A 20,085-nucleotide genomic window follows, 5' to 3' on the forward strand; every position below is an offset into this window, starting at 1 on the left:
ATCTGTCAAAATAAAAGTACGGTTTAACATGAAACAGAACAATATTAGTCATGTATTACTTTTGTACAGTATAATGTAGGTGTTTATATATTCCTATTTATAAATCATATATATGTTTGCCAAAAATTAAAAAGGTTTATTTTTCATTTGATTAAAAATAAATAAATGTTTATGCTTTCATTTGATTATGAGAAAAATTAAAACAAGAATTTCAAAAAAAAAAAAAAAATTGTAGAGCCCTATTGTTCAAAATGTTAAAATAGAGAGTTTTGGACTTATTTTTTCACTGAAATGTTTTCGTTATTACACAAAGTAGGGTAAAGTACTGGGGAAAAAAATATGCTTCAAATAAAGAACTTTATATTGACCAGATTGTTAGTTAATCATTTACAAGTCAATATTGCCTATATGGACAGGGATTAAAAAATAAATAAAATAAAAAAGTAAAAAAAAAGTGAACTTGTAAAACTACGGTGTAAAATGTGATGCGGTTGAAAATTTGGGTGCACCTAACTTTTGTGCTGGTGCACCTAAGAAAAAAAGTTAGGCGCACCAGTGCAACCAGTGAAAAAAGTTAGTCTAGAGCCCTGCAAGGGGGTAAGTATATTATATGTACATTTTTGTTCTCAAAGTGAACTACTCCTTTAATGGACAGAGCAGACAGCATTGGGTGGAGAGAGGGGAGCAAGATGGCAAAGAACCTCAAGACGGTGATCAAACTCGGGTTGCCGCAAGCACAATTTGGACTGTATGATGGCACACTAAGCGCTAGGCTGCTGGTGCTGAAAGAAAACCTTTTCTTAATCATTGCCGCTTCTGTAAACAGTGTAAGAGCATTGCTGTTGCAGCAGTGCTGTCTCTGTGTACTGTAGTTGTGTCTGGATGTGTCTCAGTGTTCTGTAACTGTGTCTCGGCCTCCTCATGGCTGGCTAGTTTTTCTTGGCTAGCTGCTGACTGCCTGCTGGAGTGGGCCTGTGGTCAGGGTGATGGGTGTGGAGACATGTATGCTCACATTCCTCCCTCTGTCTTCACCAGAAGACACTGTGCTGTATATGTGAGCATAAGTGTGTTTGCTGAGGGTCTTACACGTGTTGAGATCTTGTGTTGCACATATAGAGCTGTGTAAGGTACTTAAATATCATATTTCATTAATGATATACACTACCATTCAAAAGTTTTTGATGTTTTTCAAATACAGTAATATTGTTAAATTGTAAAATTTCATTACAATTTAAAATTTGAAAAAGCTGCTTAATATTTTTTCTGGAAACTGGGACATTTCTTTAGGATTCTTTGATCAATAGAAAGTTCAGGAGAACATCATTTATTTGAAATATAAATCTTTTGTATCTTTTGATCTCTTTCTTGGATCCAAAATATTAACGTCCAATGAAATGCCCCTCTTCCTAATACTACCTACAGCTGACTAGCAAATCACTCACATAATGATTCAAGAGACAAAAACCTCAAATCATGTGACTTCCTGAAGAAAGATGTGAAATTACTAACCAAAGTACACTAACAATCAACCAAATCACCATGGAAAATGCTTAGCAAGTCCGCAGCAACTTACAAAATCTAACAACACAAACAACTTCTCAGTAACAATATAAGAACATCCTGGCAACCTGCCACAACATGTTAGCAGCATTACACCAGTGGACAGTCACATTTTGTCATTAAATGTAATATAACTAGATTTCTCAACTAAGAGCTCATTTGGCACTGAAGTATACACAAATAAGCTCAGTCCTTATAAAATTATGGTTCTGCTGAATAAAACAGTTGAAATACTCACAAAATGGAAAACATGCCTCTCATCAGTCTGGCCTACATAGTTAACAATGTATACAGCCTCCATGCAGGACATTCATCAAAATCTAATAGCTCTTTAGAGAGATTCAAAAATGCAGTTCATCAGACAGCGCAGGATCTCTGCCAACATCCAGACAGACCTCCACCTGGACATACAGTTGCTGTGTTTATTCTGGAGCTCCCGTCCGCCTTACAGGTGTTCTTCAGGACTAGATAAGTAGACGGAATGTCAGTCTCAAAACACAGGTGCTCCTTATGAAAGTGGCCAATGCTGCTTTACATTGCTGCTACATTTGTGGAACCGGGGTTATGAAAACACACAGAACGACAAAAATGTGATTGAGCATTCCTTCAGCGTAAATGTCCTTTAGATATCAGACATGGCCCAGCCATCTGATTATTAATCTTTCAAGACATCTTTTTATTTTATAGCAGTTTAAGTATCATATATAAAGCCACTTTATTATAAATCACAAAATATCATTAGACTGTGCTACTGATTTGGCTTTTATGGGCGATTATGGTGATTTAGATGCGCTGTCTGGAACCAATAAAGCATGTTTTGTGCTGCGCAGGTGTCAAATGGGACATTTTCATTTCCAAATGTTTCATATCAATATCCTTTCCCGACAGACATTAAGATACAAAGCAAACAGAGTTTTATTGCCCAGCCCAGAGAATTGCTCTAGGGTTGCACTTGATGGGCATAAAAGTGATTTTATTGCAAAAACTTTTATACTCTACCATTCAAACATTTTTTTTCTTTTATTCAGCAAGAACACAAGTGACAGAATAAAGATTTTTATAATGGTACAATGTTACAAAAACAATTTTATTTCAAATAAATGCACAGTTATATAGAAATATTAACCAACACAACTGTTTTCAGCATTGATAATAATAAGAAATAAGAATGATTTCTGAAAAATCATGTGACACTGAAGACTGAAGTAATGATGCTGAAAATTCAGTTTTGCATTACTGGAATAAATTAAATTAATTAAATGTAAAAATATATTACCATTATTTTTAATTATTGTAATAACATTTTACAATATTACTGTTTTTATTATTTTTTAATAAAATAAATAAAGGTTTAGTGAGCACAAGACTTCTTTCAAAAGCATTATGGCTGCAACAAACGATTATTTTGATAATCAATTAATCTAATTATTTTTAGGACGATTAATTGACTAATCGCTGAATATTTCACTGATTAATCAGTAGGCTTTGATCGATTATTCAGCTTTGGCAGTTAGTTAAAATGCTGAGTTATACATATTCTAACAAATAGCCTGTATAAAATAAGGTAATCACTTCAGCTTTTGAAAATTATAATAACATTACGTAATTGATATACAATAATTTTTTTAAATACAAATAAATAAAATATATTTGGCACACAAAATGTGATGACAGAGGTATTGTAATTCACTATTTAATTAGCTATATGAAAAATTATTTAAATGGCACAACATTGTGCCTAGCATCTTTTTAAATAAAGTGATACTGACACTGTTTTTTTTTTTTTTCATGTTTAATACTGTTTTAAAGTAGGGGTGGGAATCTTTCGGTACCTCACGGATTCACTATTTGGGCACATCCCTACTTCCCATAATAACAAGACATCAATTAATATAATATTTTTCCAAACACTTCTATGGTGCCCCTGAGTTTGAACTTCCCAAATTCAGTTTAAATACAGCTTCAAAGGGCTCTAAACAAGTGCACCCCATGCAATCTGGTTCAAGACAGTTAGGGTATGTCGAAAAACTCCCATCTCATTTTCTCCTCCAACTTCAAAATCGTCCTACATTGCTGTTTTACCTTTTTTTTTGTAAAAGGTGTTTGACATTCTTTACATGTTCACTTTGTAAACACTGGGTCAGTACTTCTGCAGCGATGAAGGGCGGTTTTGAAGTTGGAGGAGAAAATGACATGGGAGTTTTTCGACATACCCTAACTGTCTTGAACTGTAATACACAGAGTTCACGCAGAGCTAGACAAGACGAGCATTTGAGGTTAAAAAGTATATAAATTGTAATAAAATTCTTCCTCTTCACCATAGAAGTCCACTATATGGAGAAATTTCCTGAAATTTTTTACTCAAAAAACACAATTTCTTTATGACTGAATTTTTTCTGAAAATTGACTGAAATATGACTGAATTTTTTTGTTGTGGAAGTTAATTAATCCTTTTAGGCAATCTACTGTATAAAATGTTAAATAAACTTTACTGGAATGCAAACATATCCGGTTCGCTATAATCAAATGCTTTCTTAACTGCTGCTTTCTCACAGCTGTCATTTTGTTTTGTTTATTTCATCATTGAGAGAACAGGGATCAGCATATATTTACACATTCATCTACACGCCACTGAACATCTTCTGGTTCTTCTGCGTTTGCTCTCTAAACCGCTGTGTTGTCTTTTATTGGATTTCATCCAGGAGGGCTTGCGCTAGAGCGCCACACTGGTCAAACCACATTATTGCAGGCTCCTACATTAGGTTATACAAGATCAAACTATTCAATAACAAAAATATTTCTCTACCATTTTTATTGTCCAAGTTATTGATAATACTAATCGTTTCAGCCCTAGCAGTGTAGAAGTCAAAAGTTGTTTAAAATATAGACCAATGGTGTGTTCACATCAAACGCTCAACGAATATGCACATCGCGTCACTCAAAAGATGTTTTTGTGTCACTCGCGTGAACAACAAGGGCCGATCAACCATGGTGGTGTTAACTCTGATCAACGCTTTGTACCAGTTGTGAAAGTCCCAGAAACGTCGGAAAGCCAAACGCCGACGTGTCTTCACAGCACCATCCAGAGGCGGATGAGTATTAATCCTGCATTAATGTGTGTGTTACATTTTACTACTGTATACACATTAATTAACATTATTTTTTAATTGATAGCAGCATCTCTGTAGCCATGGTAATAAAATACAACTACCATTACAACAAATTTTAATTGTTTTCTATGCCCCAGATATCTATATCATAAATTTCGGGCTACAATAATGCTTTCTTCCATTTACTTGCACAAATAATTCAATTAGCTTTTGGTGTGAACACACCATAAGTTGTTAAAATCCCTAACCTGAAGTATAAGCTATTACAGCAGGAAGCAGCCTAATAAGAAATCGCCATGTAGCATAGGTTTGTTTGTTGTTTAGTAGTTGTTTGGAAGAACAAAGATTGTCCTCTTGACTTTTGTAGAGCAAAGTATATTGTGCACTTAAATACCCTCATCTCTTCTTTTTAAACACAGAGAGCTTATAAATCTTCTTTAACCAGGTCTTGAAACAAACTGCTCTTCTAAAGCGGTCTGCTAGTGTCTTATTCATACTATGGAGGGCTTCAGTAAACGTTTAAAACTTGTTTCTGTGTTCCTGTTTGCAGTGCCTGTGATGTACTGCACTGCAGGCATTGAGCCGGTCCAAGCCTACCATTACCAATCAATGGCTGACTGTTGACCTCTGACCCGTGTCGTAACTGGAGCTCGTAACTCTGTGATAAAGCCGGTCAGAGCTCCGCTCGCACGGAGGAGAGCCCTGGAGACCGATACTGCTGAAAACTGATAGGCTTTGCGAGCCTTTGTGCTATTGGTCAGGCTCATCTCATGCTCATTCGTTGTTGGTCGGATTGTCCGTTTTCTAAATTTAGCATGCCAGCCTGCACACATCCATCCCACTAATTGCCATTGTGTGAATATCAGATCCAAAACAAGAGTCCTTCAGCCGTTCTGTGGATCCCGTCACTCACATCATTGTTCACGGCTCATTATAACAGGATATTATTAGTCACATTGTGGAGTTGGGGTATACATGGTTTGCACTTTGTGTCGTTTCCATAACCTCCAATCCTCTTGTTTTTATGAACATTTGGGGTTTTTACTCAGTGACTCACGCCTCTCTGCAAACAATAGCCTCACACACATGCGTTCCTCGCTTCCCTGCCCGTACCCACGAACACATCTCATCTGATTTAGGGTGTAGTGTATATAAAAGCTGTATTGAATTACACCTCGGCTTTAATTGGACTAGTGGTACAGTGTGCCGCTGTCACAATGAAAAATCGGCCTTTCAGGGCTCGTGGAATGTCTAACCGCTGGCTTGTCAGTGGACGGAGGGAAAGAAGAAGTTAATTGTTCTCTGGCGCGCGTTCAAGCTCTGTCGTAATTGCACAGAAATCTCGAGGAGGTTTCAGCGCCGAGGCTTTATTTATTTGCCTCCTTCCTCTGTTTTAAAGTCGACTGTGCTGAAATGGGCCCCCGGGCATCCAGGGGACCCCCTGAGAGAAGGCCTCCATCTCTTTTCCTGCCTTCGGCCTGGTTCTCACTGGCTGGCATGCTGAGTTCAGGGCCTAGAATTAATTAAGTCGCATGCCTTCCTGTTGATCCCACCACCGCTGGCCCAAATGATGGACTTCCTCCCTGTTGGGTTAAAATTCCCCCTTAAACGAAGGAGGCAATGGGAAGATGCTGGTGTGGAGGGTATTTAATATGGCATTTGAACTTATTAGATGAGATTGAATACATCTTTTCTATCAGTTTAATTTAAGATGGAGAGAATATTAACATGCAGACAGCACCAAGTGTCTATAATTAAAAATCTCCCGCTATGTTGAGTAAACTGACTTCTACAGACCCTTAAAGTGCTCGCAGCTTTCCATCACTGGTGAGGTAATCACTATATGATAAACACAGATTGCAATTGTTATGTTTAGTTATTGTGTGTACATCTGTATGCATATAGTGGGGTGAAAATGCTTGTCTCATCCTGGAGTTTATATAATTATATAAGCTCAAAAGAATTCAGATCAAAGAAAAAAATATAAAAAGAATATAAGAAACTATAAATATTTTAAAGACATATGTTAAAGGATTAGTTCACTCCAGAATTAAAATAATGTCATCCAAGATGTTCATGTGTTTCTTTCTTTAGTCGAAAAGAAGTTAAGGTTTTTGAGGAAAACATTCCAGGATTTTTCTCCATATAGTGGACTTTAATGGGGATCAACAGGTTGAAGGTCTAAATTGCATTTTCAATGCAGCTATACATGATCCCAATCAAGGAATACGGGTCTTATCTAGCAAAACAATTGGTCATTTTCTAAAAAAAAATATATATATATACTTTTTAAGCACAAATGCTCATCTTGCAATCTAAGAGTTCATTTATTTCCAGGTTTAAGTTCCATATTCATGTTTTCTCTGTATATTGCCTATGTAGTTATGTTAGTCTGAGAACAGGAATTCAAGGTATGTGCTACATAAGGCAGGGGAGTATAGCTCATCTGTGTTGTGTTGAACGAATACGATTCTCCTCAGCTCGGATGGACACTTCACAGGGGACACATAGCTGGCGTGCTTCTCCATACTTGAGTTTATTACTGATATCCGCTTTCCTTTTTCATAATTTTCACCTCATAGTTCTGTCTCCCTCATGGCTGATGTCCCAGACAATACACCTCATCTTGAGATGCTGAGATAAATGAAAAGATGTTTTGCTTTTCTGTAGTGAAGACAAAAGATTGTTTAATGGTGTTAAGGTGGAATGCTGCCATATTTCTCACTCACTTCAGTAAGACGACGACAAAACAAAACTAATGACTGGTTATTAGACAATGAAAGTAGTTATTTTTCCAGACTGAGTAAGCACACGGGACGTCGCCAAGATGACTGGAAATGTTTATGTTATAATCAAGGGTTAGAAACACCTTAAAAGAGAAGATTAACATACATTGTATATCGTAAAAGTTTCAAAAATATCTACTGAATATTGTAGTTAAATATTGTGAACTGTAAAAAAATAGTAGAGTGAATTGTAAAGAATTGAATGATTGTTACAGTAGGTGTAAGCCGAATGTGTTTGATTCACTAAAAAAGAGACATTCAATCTGGATTCAGGCGACACTGATTGTGCTGCATGTGTTTGATTCACTCAAAAAAAGTGACAGATTAGAGTCACTCGTTCAAGAATTAGACTACACTGATTGTTCAGAATGTGTTTGATTCACTAAAACAAACCAAATCATTAAGACTCATTCATTCAGGAATTGGACCACACTGATTGTTTGAAATGTGTTTGATTTGATAAAAAGAACAGACTTGGAAATCATGCTACATTTGGTTATATAGTGTGTGTTTAATTTTCTTAAAAGAATTAACCAACTATTTTAAGTCATTTGTTTGGGAATCAGATTACACTAGTTGTACTGTATGTGTTTGATTTACTATAAAGAGCAGACTCAATAGAATCATTCATTCAGAAAGTGGACTACACTGATTGTTCAGAATGTGTTTGATTCACTAAAAAGAACAGACTCAGTCATTTGTTTGGAATTTGTGCTACATTATATAGCATGTGTTTGATTTACTCAAAAGAGCCGACTCAGTTAATTTGTTTGGGAATCAATCCACACTAGTTGCACTGTATGTGTTTGCTTTACTAGAAATAAACAGACTTTTTAGAATCGTTCATTCAGGAATCGGACTACACTGATTGTTCGGAAGGTGTTTGATTTACTAAAAAGAACAGACTCAGAGTCATTTGTTCAGAAATCAAGCTATACTTGGTAGGTTACTTGGTCAGGAATTGGACTACACTGATTGTTCAAAATGTGTTTGATTCACTAAAACTGAATCATTAAGAATGATTCATTCAGGAATTGGACTACACTGATTGTTCAAAATGTGTTTGATTCACTAAAACCGAATCATTAAGATTCATTAATTCAGAAATTGGACTACACTGATTGTTCAAAATGTGTTTGATTCACTAAAACGAATCATTAAGATTCATTAATTCAGGAATCGGACTACACTGATTTTTCAAAAACTGTTTGATTCACTAAAACCGAATCATTAAGAGTCATTTATTCAGAAAAAGGACTATACGGATTGTTCGAAATGTGTTTGATTCACTAAAACAAACCGAATCATTAAGAGTCCATTATTCAGAAATTGGACTACACTGATTGTTCGAAATGTGTTTGATTCACCAAAACCGAATCATTAAGAGTCATTCATTCAGAAATTGGACTACACTGATTATTCAAAATGTGTTTGATTCACTAAAATCGAATCATTAAGAATGATTCATTCATTAATTGGACTACACTGATTATTCAAAATGTGTTTGATTCACTGAAACCAAATCATTAAGAGTCATTCATTCAGGAATTGGACTATACAGATTGTTCAAATTGTGTTTGATTCACTAAAACAAACCGAATCATTAAGAGTCCATTATTCAGAAATTGGACTTCACTGATTGTTCGAAATGTGTTTGATTCACTAAATCATTTGTTTGGGAATCAGACCATGCTAGTTGAACTGTATGTGTTTGCTTTACTCAAAAGAATCATTAATTCAGGACTTGGACTACACTGATTGATATTTATTTAACAAACATTATCATTACAGAACTCAATCAGACTTTGAAACAGTTGTAAGTTCTACATGTCCACCTATATAATTCTTCTCTCCTCTCTTTTCCTTTTAAGACTTGGCGGACAACTTGGCAATTGACGACTTAACGCTTCACGAGTTGCTCCTGACTCCCAGACTGGCCACAGACACCCACGGCGGCGCATCCGTACCTGGAGCGGCACGGCCGGCACACGGTCCTAGTGCAACCTTCATCTTCACCATCATCATCTTCATAACATTAGGTCTTCAGTGATCACACCTGTTTGAAAAGAAACGCTACGGATGCCCATGTGTACATACAGCTTCACGATTTTTGGCCAAGGACAAGAACCTTCTCTTCTCAGCCTCAAGTCTTACTATACGAACCTCTTCTTTTCTATATTTTGTGCGGATCTGAGGATCAACATCATCTGAACGCTGACTATGAACTCATTCTTCAACGGCATGAAGAGCATTACTTATACATACAAGAATCATGTTTGTATGCCACACAACAGCCATGTGTTTTACATTGAGCAACGCCTCCCCTCTGCTATACACATGCAGTTTTACACAAAGGCCAAAGCCTTCTGGAGGAAAAGGAGCTAAATCACTTTTGAAAAGACAAAGAGGCTCAGCTTTTGTGAGTGAATGGGCACACTTAAGGAGAAGGAAGCGTGACTGACAGAGTCTGAGAACACGTACAAGCGCTCTAGCGGCGCAGGCCGTCTCTCATGCATACACCGCAGTGAGCTTCTCCTCTGCCGCTCATTTCCTGTGCAGTAAATGACCCTTGGAGTGGAGGACATCAAGGCATCGGCATGTCGTTGTGAAACTCTCTCCTTACAGGACGACACAGCTGTACTTCATTTACAAAAAAATGCTTTTAAACTGTTTTATTAGAATGCTGACTTTCCCTTTTCAGAAATTGTGGTATTTTATAATCTCTCTTTGATTTCGTCGCTCATTATCTCTCTTCCTTTCTTGTATTATAATCGTGTGATTAAAGCGCTCTCTTAAATGGACACCCACAAAACTTCCTGTTTTTCCCTCCCTCCTTTCACAGGTCACTGTAGCATTTGCTTTCAATGAACGACGGATTTGTGCATCTGTAAAGTTTTTCTCTTTCTGGACGTCTCAATATACAAAGGGCTAAAGCTGTCATTTCAGATCAGAATTGGAAAACTAGTGTTTGCACACTGTTTCCCTTTCATAACCTGTGACGTAATTCATTACTGATCTCTCTGTACAGTGCTCAAAGGCAAGTCATCATCTATTACATGTGTTTTAAACAAACCGAAAGAATCAGCTTCATTGTGTTAGACGTCCCCGAACTGGAATGAGACACAGCGTCCTGCACGTTTTCAGACGATTACCAATTTCAAATCATACTTTTTTTTTCTTGTTATTGTATTATTTCAAAGCACTTAAACTCAAAGTCATTTTGAAGATGAAGAGTGTAATGTATTTATTTATTTTTAGTGCGTTTGTGCCTACTTTCCCGGCTTCCCAGGAAACCATCCAAATCCATTTGTAGTTTGACTTCCTCAACGATTGTAAACACTGGGCTTTTTCAAAACACTGTTTGTTTGAGTGGTCATGTCAACTTCTGATTCAACCAGAGACTTGAGTTTTGGATCAAAACTGTCTGTGTGTTCAAAGTGTTTTGGCAACCTGTTAGGGTTTTTGGCAGTTCCTTTTTTGTACCATTACCTAGTTCACTCAAAAATGACAATTTGCTGAAAATTGACCAATCCTCAGATCATCCAGGATGTAGCTGAATTTGTTTCTTCATCATAACAGATTTGGAGAAATGTAGCATTACATCACTATGCACACCAGTGCAGTGCAGTGAATGGGTGCCGTCAGAATGAGAGTCCAGACAGCTGATAAAAACATCACAATAATCCAGTCCATCGGATAACATCTTGTGAAGTGAAAAGATGTGTGTCTGAGAAACAAATCCATTATTAAAACATTCAATTCTGGCTGAAAAACAAGTTCATAATCAATAGAACTAATGCTTACTCCAAAAGTCATAAAAGATAAAAGTCCATCCCCTGTAGATTTCTAACATCGAAATCCACCAACATATTTATTTCAAACTGTTTTGTACTGTTTTCTCTTACAAACGGTGCTTGATTGTGCATATTTCTGACTTTTTTACTGGAAAGAGCAGCTATAGCTGGAAGCAGTGGTTTGTAGTTCAAAACATCTTAATGATGAATATGTTTTTTACAAACATGCAGCTTTTCCTTTTTACAAGATGGATGGAGTCGCATGGATTACTTATGAATTATTTTGATGTTTTTAGCAGCTGTTTGGACTTTAATTTTGACGGCACCCATTTACTGGTAAACAAGTGATGTACTGCTAAATTTCTCTAAATCTGTTCCGATGAAGAAACAAACTCATCTACTTTTTGGATGACCTGAGGATGAGTCCATTTTCAGCACATATTCTCATTTTTTGAGTGAATTATTACTTTAATGCATTTAATTTCCATAATATTTTTGTAACCCCGCCTACAGACACTTGTATCAACAGAGGGGCAGCACCAAAATCAAAAGTGAATTATGTGTGTTGAGGTTTTTGCCAAAAAAGAAAGTCACAGCTATTTTTCTCTTGTCATATAACACTGATTTCAGAAAGTGTTTCACCTTTCTACTGCATAGACAGACAAGTTTTCAACCATGTGTTCCTGTTCTGTTAAAAGATGAATTTTCTTCTCATGTTTCATTTTGTAGCAGGCTAAATAATGTTTTTTTGCTTTACTTTTCTGTATTTTTCAAAATCAGTTCTTTTAGTTTAACAAGATGGACTTTACAGCACTACTAGTCTTTATAATGAGAATGATATTTTCTTAGTCTTTCACACAGACATATCATGCCACATACAGTTGAAGTCAGAAGTTTACACACACCTTGCAGAATGTGCAAAATGTTAATTATTTTAGCAAAATAAGAGGGATTCAACAAAATGCATGTTTTTTTTTTATTTAATACTGATCTGAATAAGATATTTCACAGTAGAGACATTTACACATAGTCCACAAGAGGAAATAATAGTTGAATTTATAAAAATGACCCCATTCAAAAGTTTACATCCCCTTGATTCTTAATACTGTGTTGTTACCTGAATGATCCACAGCTGTGTTTTTATGTTTAGTGATAGTTGTTCATGAGTCCCTTGTTTGTCCTGAACAGTTAAACTGCCTGCTGTTCTTCAGAAAAAATCTTTAGGTCCCACAAATTCTTTGGTTTTTCAGCATTTTGGTGTATTTGAACCCTTTCTAATAATGACTGTATGATTTTGAGATCCATCTTTTCACACTGAGGACAACTGAGGGACTCATATGCAACTATTACAGAAGGTTCAAACTCTCACTGATGCTCAAGAAGGAAAAACAATGCATTAAGAGCTAGGAGTGAAAACTTTTGAACAGAATGAATGTGTATATTTTTCTTATTATGCTTAAATATCTTTTTTTTTTTTTCAATTAGTACTGCCCTTCAGAAGCTACAGAAGATGCTAACATGTTTCCCAGAAGACAAAATAAGTTAAATTTACCCAAATCTTCAAAAAATTCAAAAAAGTTTTTACCCCCCAGTTCTTAATACTTAATGCATACAGTCATTGTTGGAAAGGGTTCAAATACACAAAAATGCTGAAAGTCCGAAAAATTTGTGGGACCTGAAGGATTATTCTGAAGAACAGCAGTTTAACTGTTCAGGACAAACAAGGGATTCATGAACAACTATCACTAAACAAAAAACACAACTGTGGATCATTCAGGTAACAACACAGTATTAAGAATGAAGCGTATGTAAACTTTTGAACAGGGTCATTTATATAAATTCAACTATTACTTTCTCTTGAGGACTATATGTAAATGTCTCATGTGAAATATCTTATTCAGGTCAGTACTAAATAAAAAAATAGCATGCATTTTGCATAATTCCTCTTATTTTGCTAAAATAATTACCATTTTGCAGATTTTGTATGTAAACTTCTGACTTCAACTGTACAGTATGTTAGTCTCTTTTGACTAAGAAATCTTTTCACACATTGCAGCTCAGTCAATATTATGCTTTATGCCAGGCTGCAGTTACGCTTTTATGTGATTCTTCAGGAGTAACAGGAGCTTTTGTGCCCGTCTCCCCAACAGGCCAGTGATACGCAGAGCTCTTGATATGGTTGACTGGTGCACCTTCACTGATCACTGGCCTCTCTGTTGCTCAAGTGTCTTGAGGGACAATCATATCTGCATGGTTTGATTTTGCCCCTGCTTGCTGATAACCGTGCCAACAGTGCCCGCTGGGACATCCAAGCACTTGGTTTACGTTTTGTGGCGATTTCCTAATTCAAACATTTGTTTTACTTCAGCTCCGATTTCTCCGTAATGCTCTTTTGTCTTCATTTTCACAGCTGTCCTTCACATTCACAGCCTAGATAATTACTTAACTGTGGGGTTTTATCCAGAAAACGCGGTGGTTGTTTTAATGAGTCACAGGTAGAGGCCAATTGTGCCCTGGTTGCTGCAATTGTTTTGCATCTGTGTAAACTCAGAGCTTCTGTTTATTTGAGATTTGTCAGTATATAATAAAACAAATACATTTGAGTTTAAGTGCTTACGAATAAAAATACCAGATTTGGGGTCTTTTGCAAGGCACTGGATATTCACAGTAATATGCTTTATGTAAAATTGTAAGTAATATAAACCCTAGGCTGCAAGGAGGCATAACACATTCACTTCGAAAGAAAGAAAAAACATACAAACTTTAAAAACAAACTATGGCTGAGTGATCGATATACAAAAAGCTTGGTTTAATTGAAACAAATAGCTTATCGTCATACAGTATGTATTAAATGAAGGATGTGCTTCTGCCAGTAATGGAATGTGTTGAGTGCCGTAATTAAACGTTGAATTCTGCAATACTGTTTATACTGGTACTGATTGCACAGTGGGGGTGCATTCAGGGGCCATTTGGCACATTCGGGTACTTGAGCTTGGCTTGAGCCGTTCAATAAGCAGAGCGACGGGGGAGGGGGATAAAATGGAGCCCTTCATTCACACCAGGGTACAGTTACTCAGACCTTAAATTAATGGAGAAACTCTCCCGTCCATACCTGCTCTTCTGGGTAACCCAGTGTACAGAATGTTTGGTGGTCAATACTGCTGTTTAAAGGTCAAAACAGAACCTTCAGAATACAAATGCTGTTTACTTGTGTCAAAGTACATGTGTTATAATTTAAAAAGTTTCCATGTAAATGATAATCAAATAAAATGTTAAAGTTGCAGTTGTGATGTTGTTTCAACAAGTTATTGGAGCCTTACTGGAACTAAAAAGTGTTTTTGATGTTACGTATTCCAGTCAAAAGTTTTTGAACAGTAAGATTTTTTATGTTTTTTAATGTGTACCAAGTCTGCATTTATTTGATCCAGTGTACAGTAAAAATCTGAAATATTTTTACTATTTAAAATAACTGTTTCTATCTGAATATGTTTTAAAATGTAATTTATTCCTGTGATTTCAAATCGGAATTTTTAGCAGCATTACTCCAGTCACACAATCCTTCAGAAATCATTTTAATATTCTAATTTGCGGCTCAAAAAAACATTTATTGTTATTATGATGTTGAAAACAGCTGAGTAGAATTGTTTCAGGTTTCATTGATGAATGCAAAGTTCAGAAGAACAGCATTTATCTGAAATAGAAAGCTTTTATATGATTATAAATGTCTTTATCATCACCTTTGATGCATTAAAACTCTTACTGTTCACAAACTTTTGACTGGTAATGTACATTTCAGTTCTTTTAGTTTACGGTATGTGATTAATTCACTAAATATGATATATTTTAAATTATTACCGCATTTTATTTCTAAAACAACATACATTTTCATTTATTTTACTTTACGGTATGTGATTAATTCACTAAATACTATATATTTTTAAATGATTTACTTTTAAAATACTTACATAATTACATTTTTTACCAAGGGCTTTTACCAACCATTGTTCATCGGTTGTATTTTTGTTTTCTGACACACAAATATAAAAAAAGGAAATAACTATATTTTAATGCAGTAGTGTACTAGATAAATATATCATTAATTCTTAATTAGCTTAAAAATAAATATAATGCTTAAATTAATATTGATGCATTTATTTCGGTCTGATATTCAAAACAATTATTATTAAGGCATTCTGAATGCACACAGATTAAGTACAAACTAATTTATTATTTTTTTTTATAATTTATTTACAATTTATTTTTGTGATAAATTGTTCAAGAAGCATGTTGCTCTAGCTTAGTATGGATCTGATTTTCACCCAAAGAATCCTAAAAACAGCAATAAACTAGTAACAATTTCTGTAGAACACAATTAGTCTACTTGTGCCACCCTACACAAAGCAGACCAGTTGGTCTTAAAAATTTACATTTTGGAATGATTTCTAAAGGATCGTGTGACACTGAAGACTGGAGTAATGATGCTAAAAAAAAGGCTTTGAAATCACAGGAATAAATTACATTTTAAAATATATTCAAATAGAAAGCAGTTAAATTAAATAGTAAAAATATTTCAGAATTTTACTGTTTTTGCTGTACTTTGAATCATATAAATCCAGGCTTGGTGAGCAGATGTTTCTTTAAAAAAGCATTAAAAATCTTACCGTTCAAAAACTTTTGACTGGAAGTGTACTAGTGTGTATCTAAATGCAATTCTCATTCCAACCAGTCGAGGGGTGTCTTTTTCGATATCCAGTGTCTCAATAGCATCATTATGTTGACCTAATTACAGAAAGTGAAGGCAAATGAATGGCATATAATCAGCTCCACTCATCTCTTCTCAGCTGACTAAAGCTGTCAGACACACCTGTGGTGCTTCACGCCTACAGTTGCAAATTAAACCTTATTTAGTCTGTGTTTATATTCTGTCACCCCTCCCCACCCACCCGACACACACACACACACACACACACACACACATACAACGATCCCCCTGGTGTGTTTAACAGACTTTATCTCGTTACCAACCTAATCTGACTTCAAGGCCGCTATGCTCTTATTTTCACACTCGAGTATTTCGCAGATTCAGGTCCTGTTGGTCTTTTCTCTCCTGGAGCAGTGAAGGGAGGCCGGTTATCAGGCGAGAGAGGCTGAGCAGGGCTGTTGGTTACACTCTGAATGTTAATGGACGAGTAAGAATGGCCAAACAGGCCCATTGAAATGCGCAGGTTGAATGTTTTCTTAGGGTAATAAAGTGGCTATACAGGGATCCCCCATTTTTAGGACCAACTGGTCTGCTTTGTTTAGGGTGGCACAGTTAGTCAGGCTAATTGTGTTCTACAGAAATTGTTACTAGTTTATTGCTGTCTTTGTGATTCTGTGAGGGAAAATCAGATCCATACTAATGGGCCACTATGATAATGTACTCAAAAAATAAAACAAGCTAGAGCAACACACTTCTTGAACAATTTATTGTGCATAATCAGTTCAGGTTTGTAATCTATGTGCAGTTAGAATGCATTAATAATTTTTGTTGGTTATAGCCTGATGTACAGAAAATTAGATCAAACAGAAGCATCAATATATTTCTTTTTAAGCTGATTAAGAATGAAGTATTTATCTAGTACACTACTACATTAAAATATAGCTATTTCCTTTTCATTTTGTTTGTTTTTTTTTTGTTTGTTTTTGATGTTTTTTTTTTAAATATGTAATTATGTAAGTAATTTAAAATTAAATTATTTAAAAAATAAACTTAATTAAACTTACTTAATTCATTAAAATGTATATTGTTTTAGAAATAAAATGCTATAATCATTTAAAATATATTGTATTTAGTGTATTAATCACATATCGTAAACTAAAATAACTAAAATGTACACTACCAGTCAAAAGTTTTTGATTTTTGATGTTTTTAGAGAAGTCTCTTCTGCCCACCAAGCCTGCATTTATTTGATCCAAAGTACAGCAAAACTGTAAAATTTGTAAATATTTTTACTATTTAAAAGAACTGTTTTCTATTTAAATATATTTAAAAATGTAATTTATTCCTGTGAACAAAGCTTCATTTTCAGCATCATTACTCCAGTCTTCAGTGTCACATGATCTTTCAGAAATCAGCTTAATATGCTGATTTTTTTTTATTCTCAATATTTAAAACAGTTAAATAAATTTTTTCAGGATTCTTTGATGAATATAAAAATCCAAAGATTTTTTTTTTTTTTTTTTTTTGGAGGGGGGAAAGAAATTATAAAAATGAAAACTTTTATTTAGCAAGGATACTTAAAATTGATCAAAAGTGATGATAAAGGCATTTATAGTGTTACAAAAGATTTCTATTTCAGATAAATGCTGTTCAACTGAACTTTCTATTCATCAAAGAAACCAGAAAAAAATCTACTCAGCTGTTTTTAACATAATACAAATAATAATAAATGTTTTTGAGCAGCAAATTAGAATATTAGAATGATATCTGAAGCTTTGACATGCAAAAAAATCAGCTTTGAAATCACAGGAATAAATTACATTTTAAAATATATTTAAATAGAAAACAGTTATTTTAAATTGTAAAAATATTTCAAAATTGCACTGTTTTTGCTGTACTTTAGATCAAATAAATGCAGCTTTGGTGATCATTCAAAATAAAATCATTTAAAAATACTAATTTAGCAACTTTATCACATTTACACTTTCAAAATTTCAAATTTAAGTTCATCCTTTATTTATATGTGATTCACTGTGGTTTATTTGGAATGTTAAACACTAATTTAAATGTATTTGAAATTATGTAAAATTGTATTATAGATCAGAACATGCAGAATGTTTAATATAAGTAGTTTTAAGTGTAGTCAATCAGGGACCAATGAACCGCAGAAATATAAAACACATTTGTATAATCTTAACCGCACATCTTTTCACACAGTAACTTCTCAGAGCTGTGGATCTGTCTGTTACTAAGTATTCTGGGAAAGAGAGCTCTCACCTTTTGTTTTCTATTGAGTGTAACACCGGTCCACTCTCTCATATCCACAATCAACGAACCCCAGAACCCCTCCGCAGGTTCTCATTGGCCACTGGCTTTCCCAGCTTTGGTCACACAGCATGAATGGGGTAGGCTGAGGAATGCGGGGACACAATAGTTGGAATGTCAGTTTGCTAAGAGCTCCCCCCTAGACCATACACACACACACACACACACACACACACACACACACACACACACACACACACACACACACACACACACACAGCCACAACAACACATGGAAACATACACATGCTCCAGCACATCCAGACATGTCAAAGTGTACTCTCAGTGCTCATGCACTTCAGGGTTAACAATGAACGGAAAACGATTAGCAATGTGAATGAGATTAAGAAAAAAGCACTGCATTTCCACATGAAAAGCATTTGAGAGAACATCAGGTGTAGTTGCTTATCGATAGCAACCATCTATGACTTTCTTATTTATAATCTAAAAAATAATAGTAATTGCAGATTAAAACAGATTATTTGCATCTGTTCTACTCAGCAAAATATCTGTGGTTTAACATCCTTATTTTCCGAAAGAGCTCAAGTCTCAGGAGTTTCAAAACAACCACACTTATGCACAGTTCAAAACCGCTCTAATTATGGCCTGTGTCGTTGGTGGAAAGACGGGCTGCTGTCCCTGAGGACTGTCATAATCTAAGTGAGATGTTTCGGTTATGTTGCTCGTCATGGGAGCCAGGCTGAGATTCCACAGTGTGTTTCTCTCTCTCTCTCTGTTTGTTTCAGCCTCTCTCTACCATTCCTACTCAGTGTCATTGGGACTTTAGCCACACCACAGCCTTACAGATCTGTGTCACATTTTATGACATGCAGACACATCTGAGGTTAAGTTCTCACCTGTGTTTAGAGCCCTTCTTGTGGGCTGTTATTGATGACTGTAATACAAAGAGACTATCTATCTATCTCCACTTTAAAAAATGCTGGGTTCAGCCTTCATTTTATTGGGTTATTTTTAACATTTTTACGCAGGTGCTGGGCAGTTTTTTTGCACTAAAAATGCTGGGGTTATTTTTTTTTAAACCCAAGTGCTGGGCTCAGCTTGTTGGGTCATTTTATTGGGTTATTTTTAATATTTGTACCCAGGCGTTGGGTGGTTTTTCTGCACTTTAAAAAAATGCTGGGTTATTTTTTAACCCAAATTCTGGGTTCCACTTGTTGGGTCATTTATTGGGTTATTTTTTAATACTTTTATACTTTTACCCAAGTGCTGGGTAGTTTTTCTGCACTCTAAAAATGTTGGGTTATTTAATCTAAATACTGGGTTCAGCTTGTTGGGTCATTTAATAATATTTGGGTTGTTTTAATTTTAATATTTTTTTACCCGGGTATTGGGTAGTTTTTCTGCACTCTAAAAAATACTGGGTTATTTTCTTAACCCAAATGCTGGGTTCAGCTTATTGGGTCATTTTATTGGGATATTTTTAGTAATTTTTTACCCAGGTGCTGGGTAGTTATTTTGCACTCAAAAAAATGCTGGGTTAATTTTTATCCCAAATGCTGGGTTCAACTTGTTGGGTCATTTTATTGTTATATATATATATATATATATATATATATATATATATATATATATATATATATATATATATATATATATATATATATATAAATATATATTACCCAGGTCTGCACTCTAAAAATGCTGGCTTATTTTTTTTTTTTTTTTATATTGCTACCCAGCTGCTGGGTAGTTTTTCTGCACTCTAAAATGCTGGGTTATTTTTTTTTGTTGGGTCATTTTATTGGGTTATTTTTTTATATTATTACCCAGGTGCTGGGTAGTTTTTC

At 35.1% G+C, this 20,085-nt stretch overlaps 1 protein-coding gene across 1 annotated transcript in view; it reads left to right on the top strand.

The window, feature by feature from the left end:
- The window catches only part of gpc3 (glypican 3), a 197,846-nt gene extending 183,313 nt beyond the window's left edge, over positions 1-14,533 (top strand). Inside the window, exon 8 of the mRNA XM_073821219.1 lies at positions 9,328-14,533. Within this exon, the coding sequence (XP_073677320.1) occupies positions 9,328-9,506 (179 nt within the window). The 3' untranslated portion in view covers positions 9,507-14,533. The remainder of the gene's footprint in view (positions 1-9,327) is intronic.
- Positions 14,534-20,085: the final 5,552 nt, after the last annotated feature.

The sequence above is a fragment of the Garra rufa genome, chromosome 16, assembly GCF_049309525.1.
Source record: "Garra rufa chromosome 16, GarRuf1.0, whole genome shotgun sequence".
Classification (NCBI taxonomy): Eukaryota; Metazoa; Chordata; class Actinopteri; order Cypriniformes; family Cyprinidae; genus Garra; species Garra rufa.